This window comes from Phodopus roborovskii, unplaced genomic scaffold, assembly GCF_943737965.1.
Source record: "Phodopus roborovskii unplaced genomic scaffold, PHOROB, whole genome shotgun sequence".
Lineage (NCBI taxonomy): Eukaryota > Metazoa > Chordata > Mammalia > Rodentia > Cricetidae > Phodopus > Phodopus roborovskii.
The window spans coordinates 200,710-219,061 of NW_026125997.1; the positions used below are offsets into that span (position 1 = coordinate 200,710).

Below are 18,352 nucleotides of genomic sequence, written 5' to 3' on the forward strand. Positions count from 1 at the left end.
AACAATTTTGAGATACCATCTTACCAGAAATACTAAAATTAGGAACACCATGACAACTTATGCTGGAGAGGATATGGAGAAACAGGATAACTCCTATACTGCTGGCGGGAGTGCAAAAAAGTACAGCCATTTTATAGATCATTATGGTGATTCTAAGGAAAAATGGGAATCAGTCTATCACAGGACCCAGCAATCCCATACTTAGGCATATACCCAAATGATCCACATCCATGCAAAAAAGATATCTGTTTACTATATTCATAGCAGCATTATTTGTAATTGCAAGAATCTAGAAGCAACCTAGATGCCCCTCAACAGGAGAATAGATAATGAGTATGTGGCACATTTACACAATGGATTACTACTCTGCCAGAAAGAAACAATGGAATATTGAACTTTGCAGGCAAGTGGATGGAACTTGAAGAAACCATCCTGAATGTGGTAACCCAGTAACAAAAAGAGGGACATGGTACATATTTACTTATATGGATTTTAGACATAGAGCAGAGGATCACTGGCTTATAATTTACAGTGCCAGTGATGAGACTAGGATACAAGACATTTCTAAGAGATTCATACATGATTTCTCATGCAGGGGGACAAGATCTCCTTAGAATATTCAGAGTGGTGGGGCAGTGAGTCCAGAGGGGACTAGGAGAAAGAGAAGGGCAGGAGAGGAAAGCACATGAGACTAGAAAGATTGAGTCAGGGAAGGAATAGATGGGAAAAGCACACAGAGAGAGAAATACCATAAAAGTGGGAGCCATTATAGGATTCTATAAAAAATGATTATAGAGAAATGTACAGAGACCTACAAGTCTCATCCCATTTTACAATTTGAGCAACATTTGCTAGGCTTCTATAAATGCCCTTCCCTGATAAGGAGATTGATGACTAACTTATGTACAATCATTTAGCCCTCATCTTGAAGCTGATAGAAATAGAAACAGATGCACACAGCTAAGCACTGTGCCATACTGGAATCCAGATGCAGAGAGGGAGGACAAAACCAGGCTATGTAAACATATAGAGACAACTGACCTAAACAAGGAGGAGCTAATGGGTCCCCGACTTATAGCTAGGAATCCAGCATTTGTACAACTCAGACCCCCTAAACATGGGTCTCAGAAGGCCTGGCCAGACTAAGCGACCTCTGACTGTGGAACCAGGATGTATCCCTGGTCCATAATAGGACATTTGGAGCATGTTCCCCATGGAGGGATACTCCTTGCACCTAGAGGCAAGAGGAAGGGCCTAGTTCCTACTCCAAATGATTGGACAGATTTAGATGACCCATTTAGGAACACATCACCCTACATGTGCAGTGGGGAGAAGTTATTTGAGGGTGGTGATTGGGCATTGGAGGGTAGAAGAAATGGAGCAGGAAGGGATGGAGCAGGAACTGGGATTCATATGTAAAATTAGAAAAATAAATAAATATAATAAATAAATAAAAGAGAATTGGCACTTATTGTAGTCAATATAAATCATTTTTACTTTCAGAAATTATTCAAAAAGGGAATGAGTTTTATGCCAGCCACATGCATAAATGTAAAGCTGGAGTTTCATTGGTACTTGTCAATTAATGTTGCTATATCAGTGCCTAAAATCATTTGATGATGAAAACATCCAATCATAAGTGGCTAGCAGACTACCTTAGAACAAAGTCAATGGAAATGGATGGTCCTTAGGTCCATAATACTGGAAAATACAAATGTCTAAAACAGTTTCAAAGAATGCCATTACAGGTCATTTTTTAATAGCTAAATACAATCTGTACATATCGCACAACTATTAAGTATGAGACAATTCACAATCACAATTGCAGCAGTTATTATTTGTATCTGTGCATTTGTTGGTAGTGTGCAGCACCATGCCCAGCTTAGTTATAATAAATACCAAGAACCTGCAATACTCTCAAATAATCATTAGCAAAAGCCAAACATGTTATTCTTCCTGCTTCCCAGCCAATCTGTTGACTCTATAGATCAGATACAGAATATAGAATACAATAGATAGATCAATTCAAAATGTAAGCTTACCATTTATAAGTAGCAAACACTAACACACTTCAAATTAAAGGGACTCTACTGTCAATAACTTTGCAGTATAGATAAGAATTGACTTTAGCCAATGAATGCACTTAACATCCACTGTAAATATAGCTTAAATATATTTTACTACTATCAAATTTTTCTTTTAGCTAGGCAATGGTGGTGCACAACTTTAATCCCAGTACAAAGGAGGTAAAGGCAGGTGCATCACTAAGGCCACCTTGGTCTACAGACATAATTCCAGGATTGCCATCAATACACAAAGAAACCTTGCCTCAAACCCTTGCTCCAAAAAGGATGTTTCTCTGTGTGTAATTATTTTCCAATTGTAATCATAAAATCAATTTGAAACAAAAAGGAATTCAGTACAATACCCTGAGCTAGTAAAATGTTACAATTCACTTAACTGTTTTAAAATTTTACTTAGTTTTATGTACATAAGTGTTTCTCCTGACTCTGATATACCTGGACTTACAAGGTGCTCACTGTATGACACATAAATATGAAGATGTGCACATGTTATGCGTGTGTCCATGCACACACGAGTGTGAGTGGAGGTGTCTTAAGAGGACAGAAGACGATCTAAATTAACCTGGAAGTAGAATGACAGGCAAATGTGAGCCATCTGACTTGCTCAGGACCAAACACAGCTCAGGTCTTCTGGAAGAGCAGCAAGTGCTGAGCTGAAATACTGAGCTCTCTCTCTAACTCCAAACTCCTTCTCAAGATTTTGTGATTTTAAAACTAATTATATTCAGTGGGAAATGTACAAGTAAAGCACAAAATAAAAGATTAATTCTCAGTGCTTCCTATAGTCTGGCCTGTAATATGATTTCAATACTGGTAAAATTAATAAAATTCATAGAAAGTGATTATTTTTAAATACCGTCTATACCTTTACCTAATATAAAATGAATAGTATATGTTACGGGACTTAAAAACTTACCCAATAGTCATGTGCCCTTTGTTCATGAGCAATAACCTAAAAAACAGTTATTAAAATTATTCATAAATAAAAAAAAATTCATTACCACCACTAAAATTCATGGTCCAAACCATAATTCCCACTGCCTAGGCATCTCTGAAGCACTATAACCATTTTGAAAGCATGATTTCACATATACAGATGATTTTCTCTCCTGAAATTTTTAACAAACCTGAACATAAGTGTTTTTAATGCCAACAAACTGCAGAAGATGATCAACTACTAGAGTTTCCAAGGAACAGATAACAATCCCAACATGGGACTGGGATGGTGACACATTGCTTTGCTATATAATACTCATTCCAAAAGAAAAGGAAGTTGCAGAAGTTTTATATTTCAGTATCGTTGGCTCTCTGTGTATATTTCAGTTTCACAAAACACATCAGGAGTGATGAATGCTACAGTCCTGCATCAGTTCTATCCAGTCAGAGTGCTCTAACTGCATATAAAGCTGTCACTTGACACACATACCTGCGCTTGATAGGAGCAAATTGTTCTCTCCAATTCTTCTTCGATATCCTTGGCACGCCGTCTACATGGAACAAATAGTTACTCCACTGTGGTAACATATAATAAAGAATAACAGCACGTGGCTACAAGGATATTACTGAGTGTTCTTCCTTATTTAATTATAACCACAAGACTCCTCTTTTGAGAGATGCTGACAGGTATTAAAGACCATCTTCTCCTCCCTTAGGTCTAATGTCAATTAAACTATGTGAGTGCTACTACTTGGATGTGCCTAACACAATGTCACAAAAATTTACACAGTAGAGAAGGACTCCAGCAGCCTGTTCAGGGGCTAATTTACAATCTTACCATGCCCCCATCCTACGTGCAAAAGTCTCAGGCACATGCAAGCATGCCTGATCATCTGGATTTCATTTTCAGGACTCAAAATCATGAAAGATTAACTCAGATCCTGTAAAATTAACAGATTCCCAGAAAAGGAAGTCTGCCTCCAGAAAGAGTTCCGGATGGGTCAAGGATACAGAGACCTTGTCTGAGATCAAACAAAACAATAAAGCCATTTTATTTTACTGCTTCCTGATTCCAAGCATCAAAATAAGAAAGAGGATGTCTTACCTATAGGTCTCTAGTTCCTTGTTCACATGGCTAGTTCTCTTGTTCACTTTGGAAACTTCTTCCTCTTTCTCCAATCTACAATTTACCTCCACTGTTATTTTCCTTAAAAAAAAAGAGTTTTTCATTCCTTTTAATGTATGTAATCAATATAATAAACTCCAATCACAAATGGTGTATCACACAAAACAATTGTCGTACACCACAGCAAAGGCCATGTGCAAAAAAAGAAAAAAGAAAAAAAAATTGTGTGTCTCTGATATGAAATTTGGCACTGGGCCAAAGTGTGGTTCCAACAAACCCTCCCCTTCTGTGGAACTTCCTGGTTATGCTCTGAACCCACTGGAACCACCTATCCCCTCAGGAACACCTTGATGCTAAACTGTCCTAATCTTTGAACCCCACCATCTGCCCTCTGCCAGGGGAGCAATCTCCAAGAGAAATTGGATTATCCAGGGTTGCAGACATCAAACTACTGACCAACCTACATTCACCAGGACAGCAGGCTAAAGAGAGACAGAAACTCCAGCTTCACACACTGGAATAAGCGATGGGAAGACAGCAATAGAAGAAAACACCCAACAATAGAAAGAACAGTATGATATACCAGAATCTAGGGACTCCACACCAAAAAGAACTAAACATATCAAAACAGATGAAGAAGAGAATGACATTAAAAAAATTCTTAAAAATAACACAGGCCGCAAAGATGCTATGAGAAAAAAAAAATCCCTTAAAGAAATGGAAGAAAGCCAGACTAAAGTGGTTTAATCAAGCCAGACCGCCTGAAACAGATTACGAGGTGATCCTACATTCAAAACAGATGGACAAAGCAGCCTTACAGACTACAGCCAGGATTTCTGAATCTTCTTCGAATCCCCCATGAGAGTGCCCGTTACCAGCAGGAAGTAGTTTGGAAAGAACAAAGCCCAAATTCCCAAATATTGTCTATAAATGTTTGTTTTCATTTAAATGGACTTTGTTATATAAAATACATTAAAAAAGAAATGGAAGAAAAAAAAACAATAAATTGGAAGAAATAGAGAAAAAGGCCACAGAATATATGAATAAAATAAAAAAAAATCTCTTAAAGAAAGTAAGCAATGAAAAAACAATAAAACAGTTGAAGGAAGCAATTCAAACTGTTCAAGACCTGAAAACTGATATAGAGACAATAAAGAAAACACTAATTGAGGGAATGCTTAAAACAGAAAACCTGGGTAAATGATCAGGAACTGCAGACACAAGAATAACCAACAGAATATAAGAGCTTGAAGAGAGAATCTCAGGAGTTGAAGATAAACTACAGGGAATAGATTTATTGACCAAAGAAAATCTTAAATCCAACAAAATATAGTAGAAACGTGGGATACTGTGAAAAGGCCAAACCTAAGAATAATAGGCATAGAAGAAGGTGAAGAACCCCAGCTCAAAGGTGCAGAAAATATATTCAAAAAAAATCACTGAAGAAAACTTTCCCAATCTGAAGAGAACTTTTCCAATTTGAAGATTCAAAAATGTGCTAATGAAAATGCAAGAAGCATACCCAAAACCAAATAGACAGCGCAAAAAGCAAAACAACAACAACAACAACAAAAACAAACTCCCATTGACTCATCATAATCAAAACATGTAACATTCAGAATAAATAAATAATATTAAGGACAAGAAGAACAAAGGCCAGGTAATTTATAATGGCAATGAAAATATCAATCAAAATACCAAAATTGCACCTGAATTCTACATGGTAACTATCAAGGCCAGAATGTCCTGGATAGCTGTTCTACAAGTACTAAGAGTTCACAGATTCCAGCCAAAGCTACCAAACCCAACAAAACTCTCAATCACTATAGATGGGGAAAACAAGATATTTAATGACAAAGCCAGATTTTCACAATACGTATTCAGAAATCCATCCCTGCAGAATGTTCTTGAAGGAAAACTCCAACCCAAGGACGTTAACTACAATAACAAACAACTAGCCAATAGATAATACTCCTTCACCAGAACCCAAAAGTAAAAGCATAGGAAATATACACAACAATACCACTGCCAACAACAACAAAAAGAAATCTAAAACAAATAAGAATTAACAATTAATGAATGAATGGTCCTTACTTTCCACCAACATTAATGGTCTTAACTTGCATATAAAAAGACACAGTCTAATAGAACTGATCTGAAGACAGAATCTACCCTTTTGGTGTAACAAGAAACACATCTAAGCTTCAAAGACAGATACTAACCTAGAGAAAAAGGGTTGGGGAAAGAACTTCCAATCATTTGGGCCCAGGAAGCAAGAAGGTGCAGTTGTCTTAATATCTACCAAGTTAGACTTCAAACCAAAATCAAGCAAAAGTAGGCCATTTCATACCCATCATAAGAGAAGTCCATCAGTACAAAGTCTCAATTCTGAACATCTATGCTCCACATACAAAGGCACCCACATATATAAAAGAAACACTAATAAAACTTAACGCTCACATAAACCTCACATATTAAAAAACTCTTTTTATGGGGCTTGTTACACAAGTCACACAAATGCACAAATAAGAAGGAGAACTAGAGACCAATATCACTCATGAACATTGATCCAAATATACTATATTAAATACTGGTAAATTGAATCCAAATTCACATCAGAGAACTCATCCAACATGAGAAAACAGGCTTCATCCCAGGGACACAGGGATGGTTCAACATACAAAAATATATCAATGAGCCCCACAACAAAAACAAACGGAGAAGGAATATCCAAATTATAATCCCACTAAGATGCGGAAAAGGCCTTTGAAAAAATTGAACACCCTTGGAGAGATCAGGGAAAACAAAAATATACCTAAATATAATAAAAGCAATATATAGTAAACCAACAGCCAAAATCATACTGAAAGGAGAGAAGCTTAAGGCAATTCCTCTAAAATGAGGAACATGACAAGACTGCCCTCTCTCTACATATCTCTTCAATAATGTACTTGAAGTTCTAGCCAAAGCAATAAGAAAACAAAGGGATACAAATTTGAAAGGAAGAAGTCAAAATGTCACTATTTGCAGATGGTATGATAGTTTCCATTAAGTGGTCCAATAAACTCTACCAGGGAACTCCTATGGCTGGAAAACACATTCAGCAAATTAGCAGGATACAAGATTAAGTAAAAAAAAAATTACAGACAATGATGTGGCAAAGGAAGAATTCACAGAAACATCTAATGGATCAAAGACCTCAACATAAAACCAGCCACACTTAGAAGAGAAAGTTGGAGGTATTTTGAACAAATTGGTACAGGAGACAGCTTCCTGAACATAACACCAGTAGCACAGTCACTGAGATTGGAAATTCATAAATGGGACCTCCTCAAATTGAGAAGCTTCTGTAAGGCAAAATACAGAGTCAGCAAGACCAAATCTCAGTGCACAGACTGGGAAAAGTTCTTCACCAACCCCACATCTGACAGAAGGATGATATCTACAATAGACAAATAACTCAAGAAACTAGTTACCAACACAACAAATGAAGATTGAATTCTCAATAGAGGAATACAAAATGGCTGAAAGAGACTTACGAAAGTGCTTAACAGTCTTAGCCATCAGGGAAATGCAAATCAAAACAACTGAGTTACCATAGTATTCTTGTCAGAATGACTAAACTTAGAAACACCAATGACAGCTTATGGTGGAAAGAATGTGGGGAAAGGGTAACACTCCTTCACTGCCAGCAGGAGTGCAAATTTGTAGAGCGATTTTGGAGATCAGTATTGTGGTTCCTCAGGAAAATCGAAATCAGTTTACCACAAGCCCTGGCAATTCCACCCTTGGGCATATACACATCCATGTAACAGAGACATCTGATGATCTGTGTTCATAGCAGCATTATTTGAAATTGCAGGAATCTGGAAGCAACCTAGAAGCCCCTCATCTGAAAATTGATAAAGATGTTGTACATTTACACAATGGAATACTACTCTGCTGAAAAAAACAATGGAATCTTGAAATCTGTAGGTACATGGATGGAACTTGAAGAAACCATCCTGATTGAGGTAACCCACTCATAAAAAGAGGAACATGGTATGTACTCACTTATATATGGATTTGAGACATAGAGCAAAGGATCACCAGCATATAATTCTCACCGTGAGAGAAACTAGTATACAAGGAGGAACCAAAGACAATAATACAAGGTCCCTCATAGAAGGGGAAAGGACAGGATCTCCTGAGCATATTGTGAGTTGGTGGGGTCAGTGAGTGGAGTGTCAGTAGAAAGAGAAGGGGAGGAGCAGAGCACATGTGGGTCTAGGAAGATTAAATTGGGAGACTAATACATGAGAGAGAAAAGGAAAGATAATATAATAGAGGGAGCCATTATAAGTTTGAAGAGAAAATTGACTCTAGAGAAGTGTTCAGAGACCTACAAGGATAACCCCAATTATCAATCTGAGCAATCGTAGAAAGGCTACCTTAAATTCCCTTCCCTGATAATGAGATAGATAACTAATTTATATGCCATCATTAAGCCCCCATCTAGTAGCTGATGGAAATAGAAGCAGAAACCCACAGCTAAACACTGAGCTGAACTCTTGGAATCCAGTTGCAAAGAGGGATGAGTGATAAGAAAATTGGTCAAGTCCAGGCTACTGAAACCAACAGATACAGCTAACCTGAACAAGGGTGAGCTCATGGCCACCAGAATGATAGCTGGGGAACCAGCCTTGTACTGAATCATATCTCTGAACTTGGACCTCAGTTAGAAGGCCTGGGAAGTCTAAGGGACCTCTGACAGATATACCAGGATGTGTCCGTGGTGCATAAAAGGACTTTGGGAGCACATTCCCCGTGGAGGAATACTCCTTTAGCCTAGAAGCAGGAGGGAAGTTATAGATACTACTCCAAATGATTTGACAGATTTTGATGTCCCCTCTTGGATGTCACCCTCCCTGTAGAGTTGGGGGGGAGGGGAAGTGAAGGTGAGAGCGGCTCTTAGGGAAGGAGGGAGTGGGAACTAGGATCAAGTTTTATTATAGTAAGTCATTATGTTTGTTAGTAAGAGGGCCAATAACTATAACTATGGCTTGTGTTGTTTTGTTTGGTTTTTATGACAGTGTCTCATAAGGTAGACCTGAAAATCACACTGTAAACCAGATTGGCCTCTAATTCACATAGATCCACCTGTGTTTGCTTCTTGAGTGCTTGAAGTAAAGGTGTGTAGACCCAATATTATTAATTGGTAGTCAAAAATATTAAGAGAGTGAGCCCAATCCCCACAGAGGGATAGTCTCTTTGCCTAGACACATAGGGGAGGACCTAGGCCTTGTCCCAAATGATGTGACAGACTTTGATGATCCACCATTGAAGGCCTCACCCTTTCTATGTAGCAAAAGAAGGATGTGATGGGGTCTTGGGAAGATGGGAGTGAGAGGCAACTGGGATTGATATCTAAAATAATATTGTTTCTAATTTAAACTTTTAAAAATGAAAAAAGTGACAAGAGAATAAATACGTACAGCACCAGCACTAATCCTGCACTCATTTTTTTCTTTTACTAACGAGTAACAGGTAACTCATTGAACAGTTACTGTGTGCCAAAACTGTGACCAGACTTTTCTGTTCGGAATTAAACTAGTCAACAGCCATACAAAACTATTATTTCCACTTCATAAAAATGAAAACAAGGTACAGAGAAAGCAATCATATACCATGTAAAAATAAGTCTCTGAAAATTGAAGCAAGAAGGCATTTCATCACTGTGTGGACATCAGAGTATACTTAAACAAACAAAGTTGGCAAAGAATCAATGGGTGGCATTGTCTTATTTGTGGTTCATTTTGTACCAACATGTTATTGTATAACACATGATTGTCACCGAAAGCAGGCTTTGGGAGCATATGGCTTCTTCCTGCTTCTAGGTTTATCCGTCTTATTCAACTTTAAGGGGGTTATGATCTCTCCTCTTCCCGCTCTAAGAACATGCTCCCATGCTCCCCTCACTATCATGGGCTCTCCCTTTGGAACTGTGCACCAAAACAAGTTCTCCCATCTACTAGTTGCCTTGACCTGAATAGTTTGGTGTTTAGGGGTTTTTGTTTGTTTGTTTGTTTTGTTTCTGCCACTGTATTTTATCACAGCAACAGAAAAGTAACTAATACAGCCTAAATGTTGAAATTTTAACTCTACTGATAGAACTTCAAAGAGAAATCACATATATAAAGCAGTATACTAAACTCCTAGATTCAAATATTTCACTTCTTCCCAATATTAAACTTAAAGAGCTGAAGATAATGTATCAGTGATGAAAAAAAAACCAAGGAAACATGAATGTAAAAAGGAAATGTATAAAATAAGTTAAACAAAATTATAGCCTGTAGAGGCAAGAACTTATTCTGATATTTATACAGTTTTACAAAGTTTCTATGTCCTACCCTGAAGAACGGCTTGTGGCATAATTCAGCTTGAGCTGTGAGTTGATTCAGAGCAGAATATATAATATAATACTATTAATAATAGACATAATCATTGGGCTTTTTGTCAACTTCTCACAAAGTACAGAAACTTGGTGAAAGATAATCTCAACTGAGAAAATAACTTCCCAGGACATGCTTGAGGCAAGCCTATGGGCAGTTCTTCATGACTAATTGATGTAGGAGAGACTCCAACCAAAGCAAGTGGTGCTAACCCTGGGTTATATAAGGATGCTGATCAATCCATGGAAAGTAAGGCAGTAAACAGTCATCCTCTATGGCCTCAATTTCATTTGTGCCTATACTTTTCATTATGACCAGTGTGATCAGGACAGCAACAGAAAGTAATACATGAAATCACAGTGTGAACACATACAAACAGAACACAATGAATATTTTCACCACTGCTTTGAAAAATGGACAGAAAATGTGTTGCACCTTGGAATTTTTAAGCATTACACATTAACTTCATTAACTCATTAACCATTAACTGGCAAATTAGCAAATAATGGGGTCACTGGTTCCTGGGGTAATATAGGAATACTTCTCTGTTGATCTCTTTTCATGAAACATATCATGTAAAGAATACACAACTTTGAATCCTGTGTAAGTATTTTATTTAAAACTCGACATGGGACTGGAGAGATGGCTCACACCTAAGAGTGCACAAACTGCTCTGGCAGAGGACACAAGTTGAGTAATCAGTACCCACATGGCAGCTCACAAGCATTTGTAACTCAGTTTCAAGGGATCCAATGCCTTCTTCGGGCCTTAGAGAGCACCAGGCACAGGCATTGTGCACAGATATACATACAGGAACTCTCACATACACATAAAATGAAAATAAATCTCCATGGGCAGGAGCAATAGTTCAGCCATTAAGAAGAGTACATCCTGCTCTTGCAGAGGACCTGAGCTCAATTCCCAAGACCCATATCCAGTGACTCATAACAGCATGTTATCTACAACTCCAGGGAGAGCCAACATTTCTGACTTCTACATGCACCAACACTTATGTTTACAGGTGCACACAAATTATACATAATTTAAAAGAGCAAATCACAGTTTCCTTTCTTTGTTTTGCTTTGTTTGATAAGATGGGGTTTCTCTATGTAGCTTTGTAGACCAGGCTGGCCTCAAACTCACAGAGATTCAGCAGCCTCTGCATCCTGAGTGCTGGGGTTAAATGTGTGCACCATCCATGCCCAGCAAATAAATCATTTTTTAAAACTAAATAAAATCTACAATGGTGGAAAACACCTGTGCCAAGCACTGGGGAAGTGACAGCAAAAAGATCAGGAGTTAAGAGACACAGCTGACTGTAATCAGGGTCAAGCAAGCATGGACTACATGAAACAGTCTCGAACAAAATAATACACATCTAATTTAACATAAGTTGTAGATTTCCTAAAGTAAATTCCCAACCAACAGCACTGTAAGTTAAGACAAAACAAAGTTAATCTTATATATGGCATTTTCTCCACAAAGTATATTATTGCCTTCTTACCATCAAGAACACATGACAGCACTCAAGCACATGCTTGGTTTCTATGCGAACAGGTACCTCACCAAATAAACATCACCAAATAAACAATTCTATAAAGATGAGGTAGTCAGAGAAGACAATTGTTTACAGAATGAGAACTGAAAGAAGTTGCTGTGTTAGCCCTCAACCAGGAGTTCTCACACTGGGCCTCTCAGAATCTTCATCATTCTCAGTTTACCCATGGAAGGCCAGCAAATCTCTGGGGGAAAAACAGGCTTTAAGGTTACAAACAAATTTAACAATGGACTTTACATCACACATACATAAATACATGCATACTTAAGGTATGAAGGAATAGGACAGAGAAGGGACTTCCAAAGGGCAATAAAAGTCAGAGTGTGCTTGGTTTTATAATGAAAACTCTAAACTATAATTCTTATTAGGAAATAAGCAATTGCAAGATTGGTATCTCAAGGGTCTTTTCTCTGCCTGTGGGCATGTCAGGGCAATGTCTCATATTGCCATCAAAATTTAAATACACTGAGCAAAATTTTATTTATTTCTTTTCATTTTACATATTAATCCCTGTTCTCCCTCCCTCCCTCCCTGTTTCCCTCCCTTCGTACTCTCAAGCCCCCACCACCACACTCCTCTCCCACCCTACTCCACATGTAGGGTGATGTCTTCCAGAAGGGGTCATCTAAATCTGTCCCATCATTTGGAGTAGGGACTAGGCCTTCTCTCCTGTCTCTAGGTTAAGGGAGTATCCCTCCATTGGGGATGTGCACCCAAAGTCCTTTTGTGCACCAGGTACATATCCTGTTTCCACTGTCAGAGGTCCCTTAGACTTCCCAGGCCTTCTGGCAGAGACCCATGTTTAGGGAGTCTGAGTCAGTCCAATGCTGGAATCCCAGCTCTCAGTCTGGGGGCCTAGTAGCTCCCTCCTTTTTCAGGTCAGCTGTCTCAATGTGTATTTGTAGCCTGGTCTTGTCCTCTCTCTTTGCATCTGCATTCCTGTTTTGCTCAGTGGTTACTTGTGGGTGTCTGCTTCTGTTTCCATCTGCTGCTAGATGAGAGCTGTATGATGGTGGATAAGACAGTCCTCAATCAGGGAAGGGCACTGTTGCTCAAATTGTTACTTGCAATGAGTCTTGAAGGTCTCTGGACATTTCTCTAGCTTCATTTTTCTCTTCAAACTTATAATTGCTCCCTCTATTATGTTCCCCCCACCTCTCTCTCTCTCTCTCTCTCTCTCTCTCTCTCTCTCTCTCTTCACATCTATACCTCCTGTTGACTCAATCTTCCTAGGCCCACATGCTTTCCTCTCATCCCCTTCTCTTCCTCCTATCTCCATCTCCACTCACTGCCCCACTACTCCCCATATGCTCAGGAGATCTTGGCCCTTTCCCTTCTGTGAGGGAACTTATATGAATCTCTTAGAATCCTCCTTGCATCTTAATTTCTTTGGCAGTGTTAATTACAGGCTGGTGATACTTTGCTCTGTCTAAAATACATATATGATTGAGTACATGCAATTTTATTCTTTTTGTGACTGGGTTACCTCATTCAGGATGGTTTCTACAAGGTCCATTCACTTGACTGCAAATTTCAAGATTCTATTATTTTCTTTTCCGGCAGAGTAGTATTCCATTGTGTAAATGTGCCACATCTTCTTTATCCATTCTTCAGTTGAAGGTCATCTTGGTTGCTTCCAGATTCTTGCTATTACAAACCATGCTGCCATGAACATAGTAGAACAGAAGTCTTTGTTGCATGGATGTGGATCATTTGGGTATATGCCTAAGATGGCGATTGCCGGGGCCTGTGGTAGACTGATTCCCATTTTCCTGAGGAACCGCCTTAATGATCTCCAAAATAACTGTACAACTTTGCACTCTCAACAACAGTGGAGGAGTGCTCCCCTTTCTGCACATCCTGTCCAGCATAAGTTGTTCTTGGTGTTTCTAATTTTAGCCAATCTGGCAGCAGTAAGATGGTATCTCGTAGTTCCTTTGATTTGCATTTTCCTGATAGCTAAGGATTGTGAGTACTTTCTTTAGGGCCCTCCAGCCTTTTGAATTTCCTCTATTGAGAGTTCTCTATTAAGTTCTGGATCCCATTTTTATAGGGTTATTTGGTGTTTTGTTGACTACTTTCTTGAGTTCTTTGTATATTTTGGAGATCAGCCCTCTGTCAGATATAGGATTGGTAAAGATATTTTCCCAGTCTGTGGGCTGCCGTTTGGTCTTGTCAACGGTGTCCTTTGCCTTATAGAAGCTTCTCAGTTTGGGGAGGTCCCATTTATTAATTGTACATCTCAGTGTCTGTGCTACTAGAGTTATGTTCAGGAAGCAGTCTTCTGTACCAGTTTGTTCAAAGGTACTTCCCACTTTCTCTTCTATGAGGTTCTATGAGTTTCAGTGTGGATGGATTTATGTTGAGGTCTTTGATCCATTTGGACTTGAATTTTGTGCATGGCGATAGACATGGGTCTATCTACAGTCTTCTATATACCCTTATCCAATTGTCCCAGCACCAGTTGTTGAAGATGCTGTCCTCGCCCCATTGTATAAATTTAGCTGTTTTGTCCTAAATCAGATTTAATTTCATTGCTGACCTTGTCTATTTTTGTGCCAATACCAGGCTGTTTTCAGAACTATAGGTCTGTTGTAGAGCTTAAAGTTGAGGATGGTGATGCCTCCTCGAGTTTCTTTATTGTACAAGATTGTTTTGGCTATCCTGGTTTTTTTTGTTTTCTTTTTTCTGTATAAAGTTGATTATTACCCTTTCAAGGTCATTGAAGAATTGATTGAGCACAAATATTGATTGGAAACCCACTATTTTCCTTTCAGTTTTGGCACTGGGAATATAAATAAAAGTACCATATTTCTTACAGGGTTTAAATTAATGAGAAGTGGAGCACGTGATGTTTAGAGAACAAAACAAGATGTGATGAGAAATAATGGGACAAAATAAGAGATATTGGTTCAGTTAGGGTACCAAGAAAGCATTCTTTAAGATGACAGTGGGACTCACATCTGAATGAAACAAAGATTCGAAAATGCAAGCACATAGAACACCATATAGTGAAAAAAATAAGAAGAAAAGAAAAAGCTTGAAAGATGAAAGACCTTACCATACAGATGTGCTGGGCACACCAAAAATGAAGACAGCCAATGGAAATAGATAGCAACAAAGAAAAGAGGCATAGTATAGTTTATAGCTTCTCACAAGGTGGGTAAGGTAAACTTGGCTCTGAGAATCTTGTTTTAAGTCTGTTTAAAAGCATTTAGGGTGGGGTTCCAAGAAAGACTGTGACAGTATGAACAATTTATGTTTTAGGAGTTATTCTGAGTTTACAGAGAAAAGACAGTGTAGGAAGTTGAGGTATAAGATATTCATAGGGCTACTGTAATGAACCAACTACTGCTAATGATGGCTTTAACCAGAGTATTGGTAGATGATAAAAAGCCATCAGATTAAAGGTTAAGAAATTTGACAGAATTTGATGATAAGACAAACAAATATGGGACACAAAAGGGGCACTGAAGGTTGACTAGCAGCTGCCCTGTTCACTAAGACAATGATACTGCCATTTAGTAACTACTACAAGGAATATTAAGCAAGACTAACATGCACAGAAGAAAGTAGTCCCAGTTTTATATACACCAGGAATTTCCATCCAAAGACACTACTCAGATTCCCGGACCCTGTATGTCAGCATGAGTGTAAGGCAATAATCTGATAAATGTTACTAGATACTGAGAAAGGTAGCTTGGGAATTCCAACATATTTACATTTTGTTCATGAAGAAAAACGTTCAAGACAAAATAACATTCTTAAATGTGAATGATGTAGCCAGGTAATGTAGGGCACTCCTTTAAATCTAGCAGTCAGGAAGCAAAGGCAGGTGGATGTCTCTTAGTTCAAGACCATCCTGGTCTACAGAGTGAGTTCCAGGATAGGCTGCAAAGCTACACAGACAAATCCTGTCTTGAAAACACAAACACCAAATTAAAAAAAAAAAAAAAAAAGAAACAACATGAATGATTCTGTGAAATTGATAACATCCAATAATCAATGTGTAAAGCCTCTAATACATAACATGCATTTAAAGACATTTCACTTGCAATTCACTGGAGTTACCAAACACCTCACACCTGTGAAGCATCCTTTCATTGTCTTGGTACAGCTCCCGCATCACTGTGATTTTCCTTTGAAGCTTCTGTTTCTCGATTTCAAGTTGTGTATTACCTGACTGCAGAGACACTTGTTCAGACTTGAGACTTCGCATATGCTCTAGACAAAGTTACAAAATCATAAAGAAACAAAATTAAAGGAATTTCATGAAATTAAAAACATGTTAAAATCATATTAAAGATACACAAAATTGGCCAGATCACTGTGACTTCAAAACCCACCTACTTTATAAAGATACACAGAGAAGCCTGTCTTGAAAACAAAAATCCTTAGTCACATGCCTAGGGTTTTTTAATGTATATGGAATCACTCAGACAATATACAATTAAAAATATGTCTTAAATTTTTAGCTGCTAGAGAGGTAAAGGGGAGTGTTTGTTTTTCCAAAGGTCCTGAGTTCAGATCTCAGCAACTACATGGTGGTTCACACAATCTGCAATGGTGTCTGGTGCCCTCATCTGGCTTGCAGGTGTGCATCCAGTCAGAACACTGTATACATAATAAATAAATCAATCTTAAAGAAAAAAAGATAATTGACAAGATTGGACATGCCCAGGGACACACAGCTATAGTCAATTACTATAGACAACAGTTCAGTTACTAGTACCATAATAAATCAGCTTTTTTTTCAGTCAAAATTGTTCATGTGCTGTCATTCAAACTAGCTGATAATAAGTGCTCATTTCCACTTTCCTGAGAGACCAAGTCTCAAACAAAATGAATACTGGAAAGAATAATGACTTTTCCATTATTTCAACTGCTATACTACTGAATCATCCACAAAATTGGGAGATAGCTCAGTCAGTTAGGTACTGGCTAAACAAACATGAGGACCAAAGTTTGGGTCATGAGCACCCATATAAGACCTGTCTGAGTGCTGGAAAGGGAAAAAACAAGATCCCTAGGGCTCACTGAGCAGCAGAATCCAGGTTTAATGAGAGCTTTCTCAATGAATAAGGGGGAAAGCTATTGAAGGAAAGCCTGAATATCTACTTTTGTCCTCTATATACATATGAATACAGACACACACAAAATGGATTCTCAATTATAAGTAATTGTGATTCTGTATGAACTAGCATACCATTATTTTTACATATCTCACTTTTCTTTCATTATGATTACTACAACTCTACACAGCTCTAATATTGAAATGAGATCCTCAACTCTGACCTACTCTAAGGTATCATTCCCAAAATATATGTGAACCAGTCGAATACAAGATAAAATGCACTATACTTCAAAAGGGCAGTTTCAAAATCATAACAAGGAAAAGTTTAGTAACTATATGCAATGGGATGTTATTATTCTAAAATGCAAGCTACATAAACATATGGACCAAAAGAAAAGTTTGTGTCAATACAGTAATAGCAAAGAGAACATGTACAGGAAATCATGCATAGGTGACTTCTGCAAAAATTGTAAAGCTATACCAGAAAAAAATGCCCATCCATGATGTCTGCCAAATCTAACAAGTCACTTATCAAGAAATCAATGATCAATATAAGCTGTAATATAATTGAATCATACTAATGCAAAGAAGTCTTACAAAACAACACAAATTATTTTACCATTATACACTCAAGCTCTTTTTTCTAGTGTCTTACTTCATCTCATTTTAAAACTTTTAAAACTAAGTGTTTGGGAGACGTGGAAGGCAGGGGCGGGCTCAGAGGGAAGGGGTCTGGGAAAAAGTATAGCTCAATTAAAAAAAAAGTGTGTGTGTGTGTGTGTGTGTGTGTGTGTGTGTGTGTGTGTGTTTGTGTGTGTGTGTGTGTGTTCACCTGAGCCTGCATGTCCGGGTGGGCAGAGGTCAGAGGACAGCTACCAGGGGTCTGTTCTCTCCTTCCACTGGAGACAGAATTCAGACTATCAGGCTCCGAAGAAGGGGCTTTTATGCACTGAACCCACACACTATAATAGGGCACTGTACAGGCCAGGTGCAGTAATTTTAAGCCTATATAAAGCAGACATGTGAGAAGCTGAGGTAGAAATGTGAAGACTTCAACAAACCTGGGGTTTCATAGAAACATGCATTTAAAGGAAGAACACTATAAATTATTACCAAAAAGGCCAGATACTATGGGAGATGAGA

At 38.1% G+C, this 18,352-nt stretch overlaps 1 protein-coding gene across 1 annotated transcript in view; it reads right to left on the bottom strand.

Moving 5' to 3' along the window:
• LOC127218250 (melanoma inhibitory activity protein 2-like) overlaps nt 1-18,352 on the bottom strand; it is a 63,468-nt gene that overhangs the window by 24,748 nt on the left and 20,368 nt on the right. Inside the window, 4 exon segments of the mRNA XM_051179272.1 lie at nt 3,001-3,036; nt 3,511-3,571; nt 4,126-4,227; nt 16,221-16,359. Of these exon segments, the coding sequence (XP_051035229.1) occupies nt 3,001-3,036; nt 3,511-3,571; nt 4,126-4,227; nt 16,221-16,359 (338 nt within the window).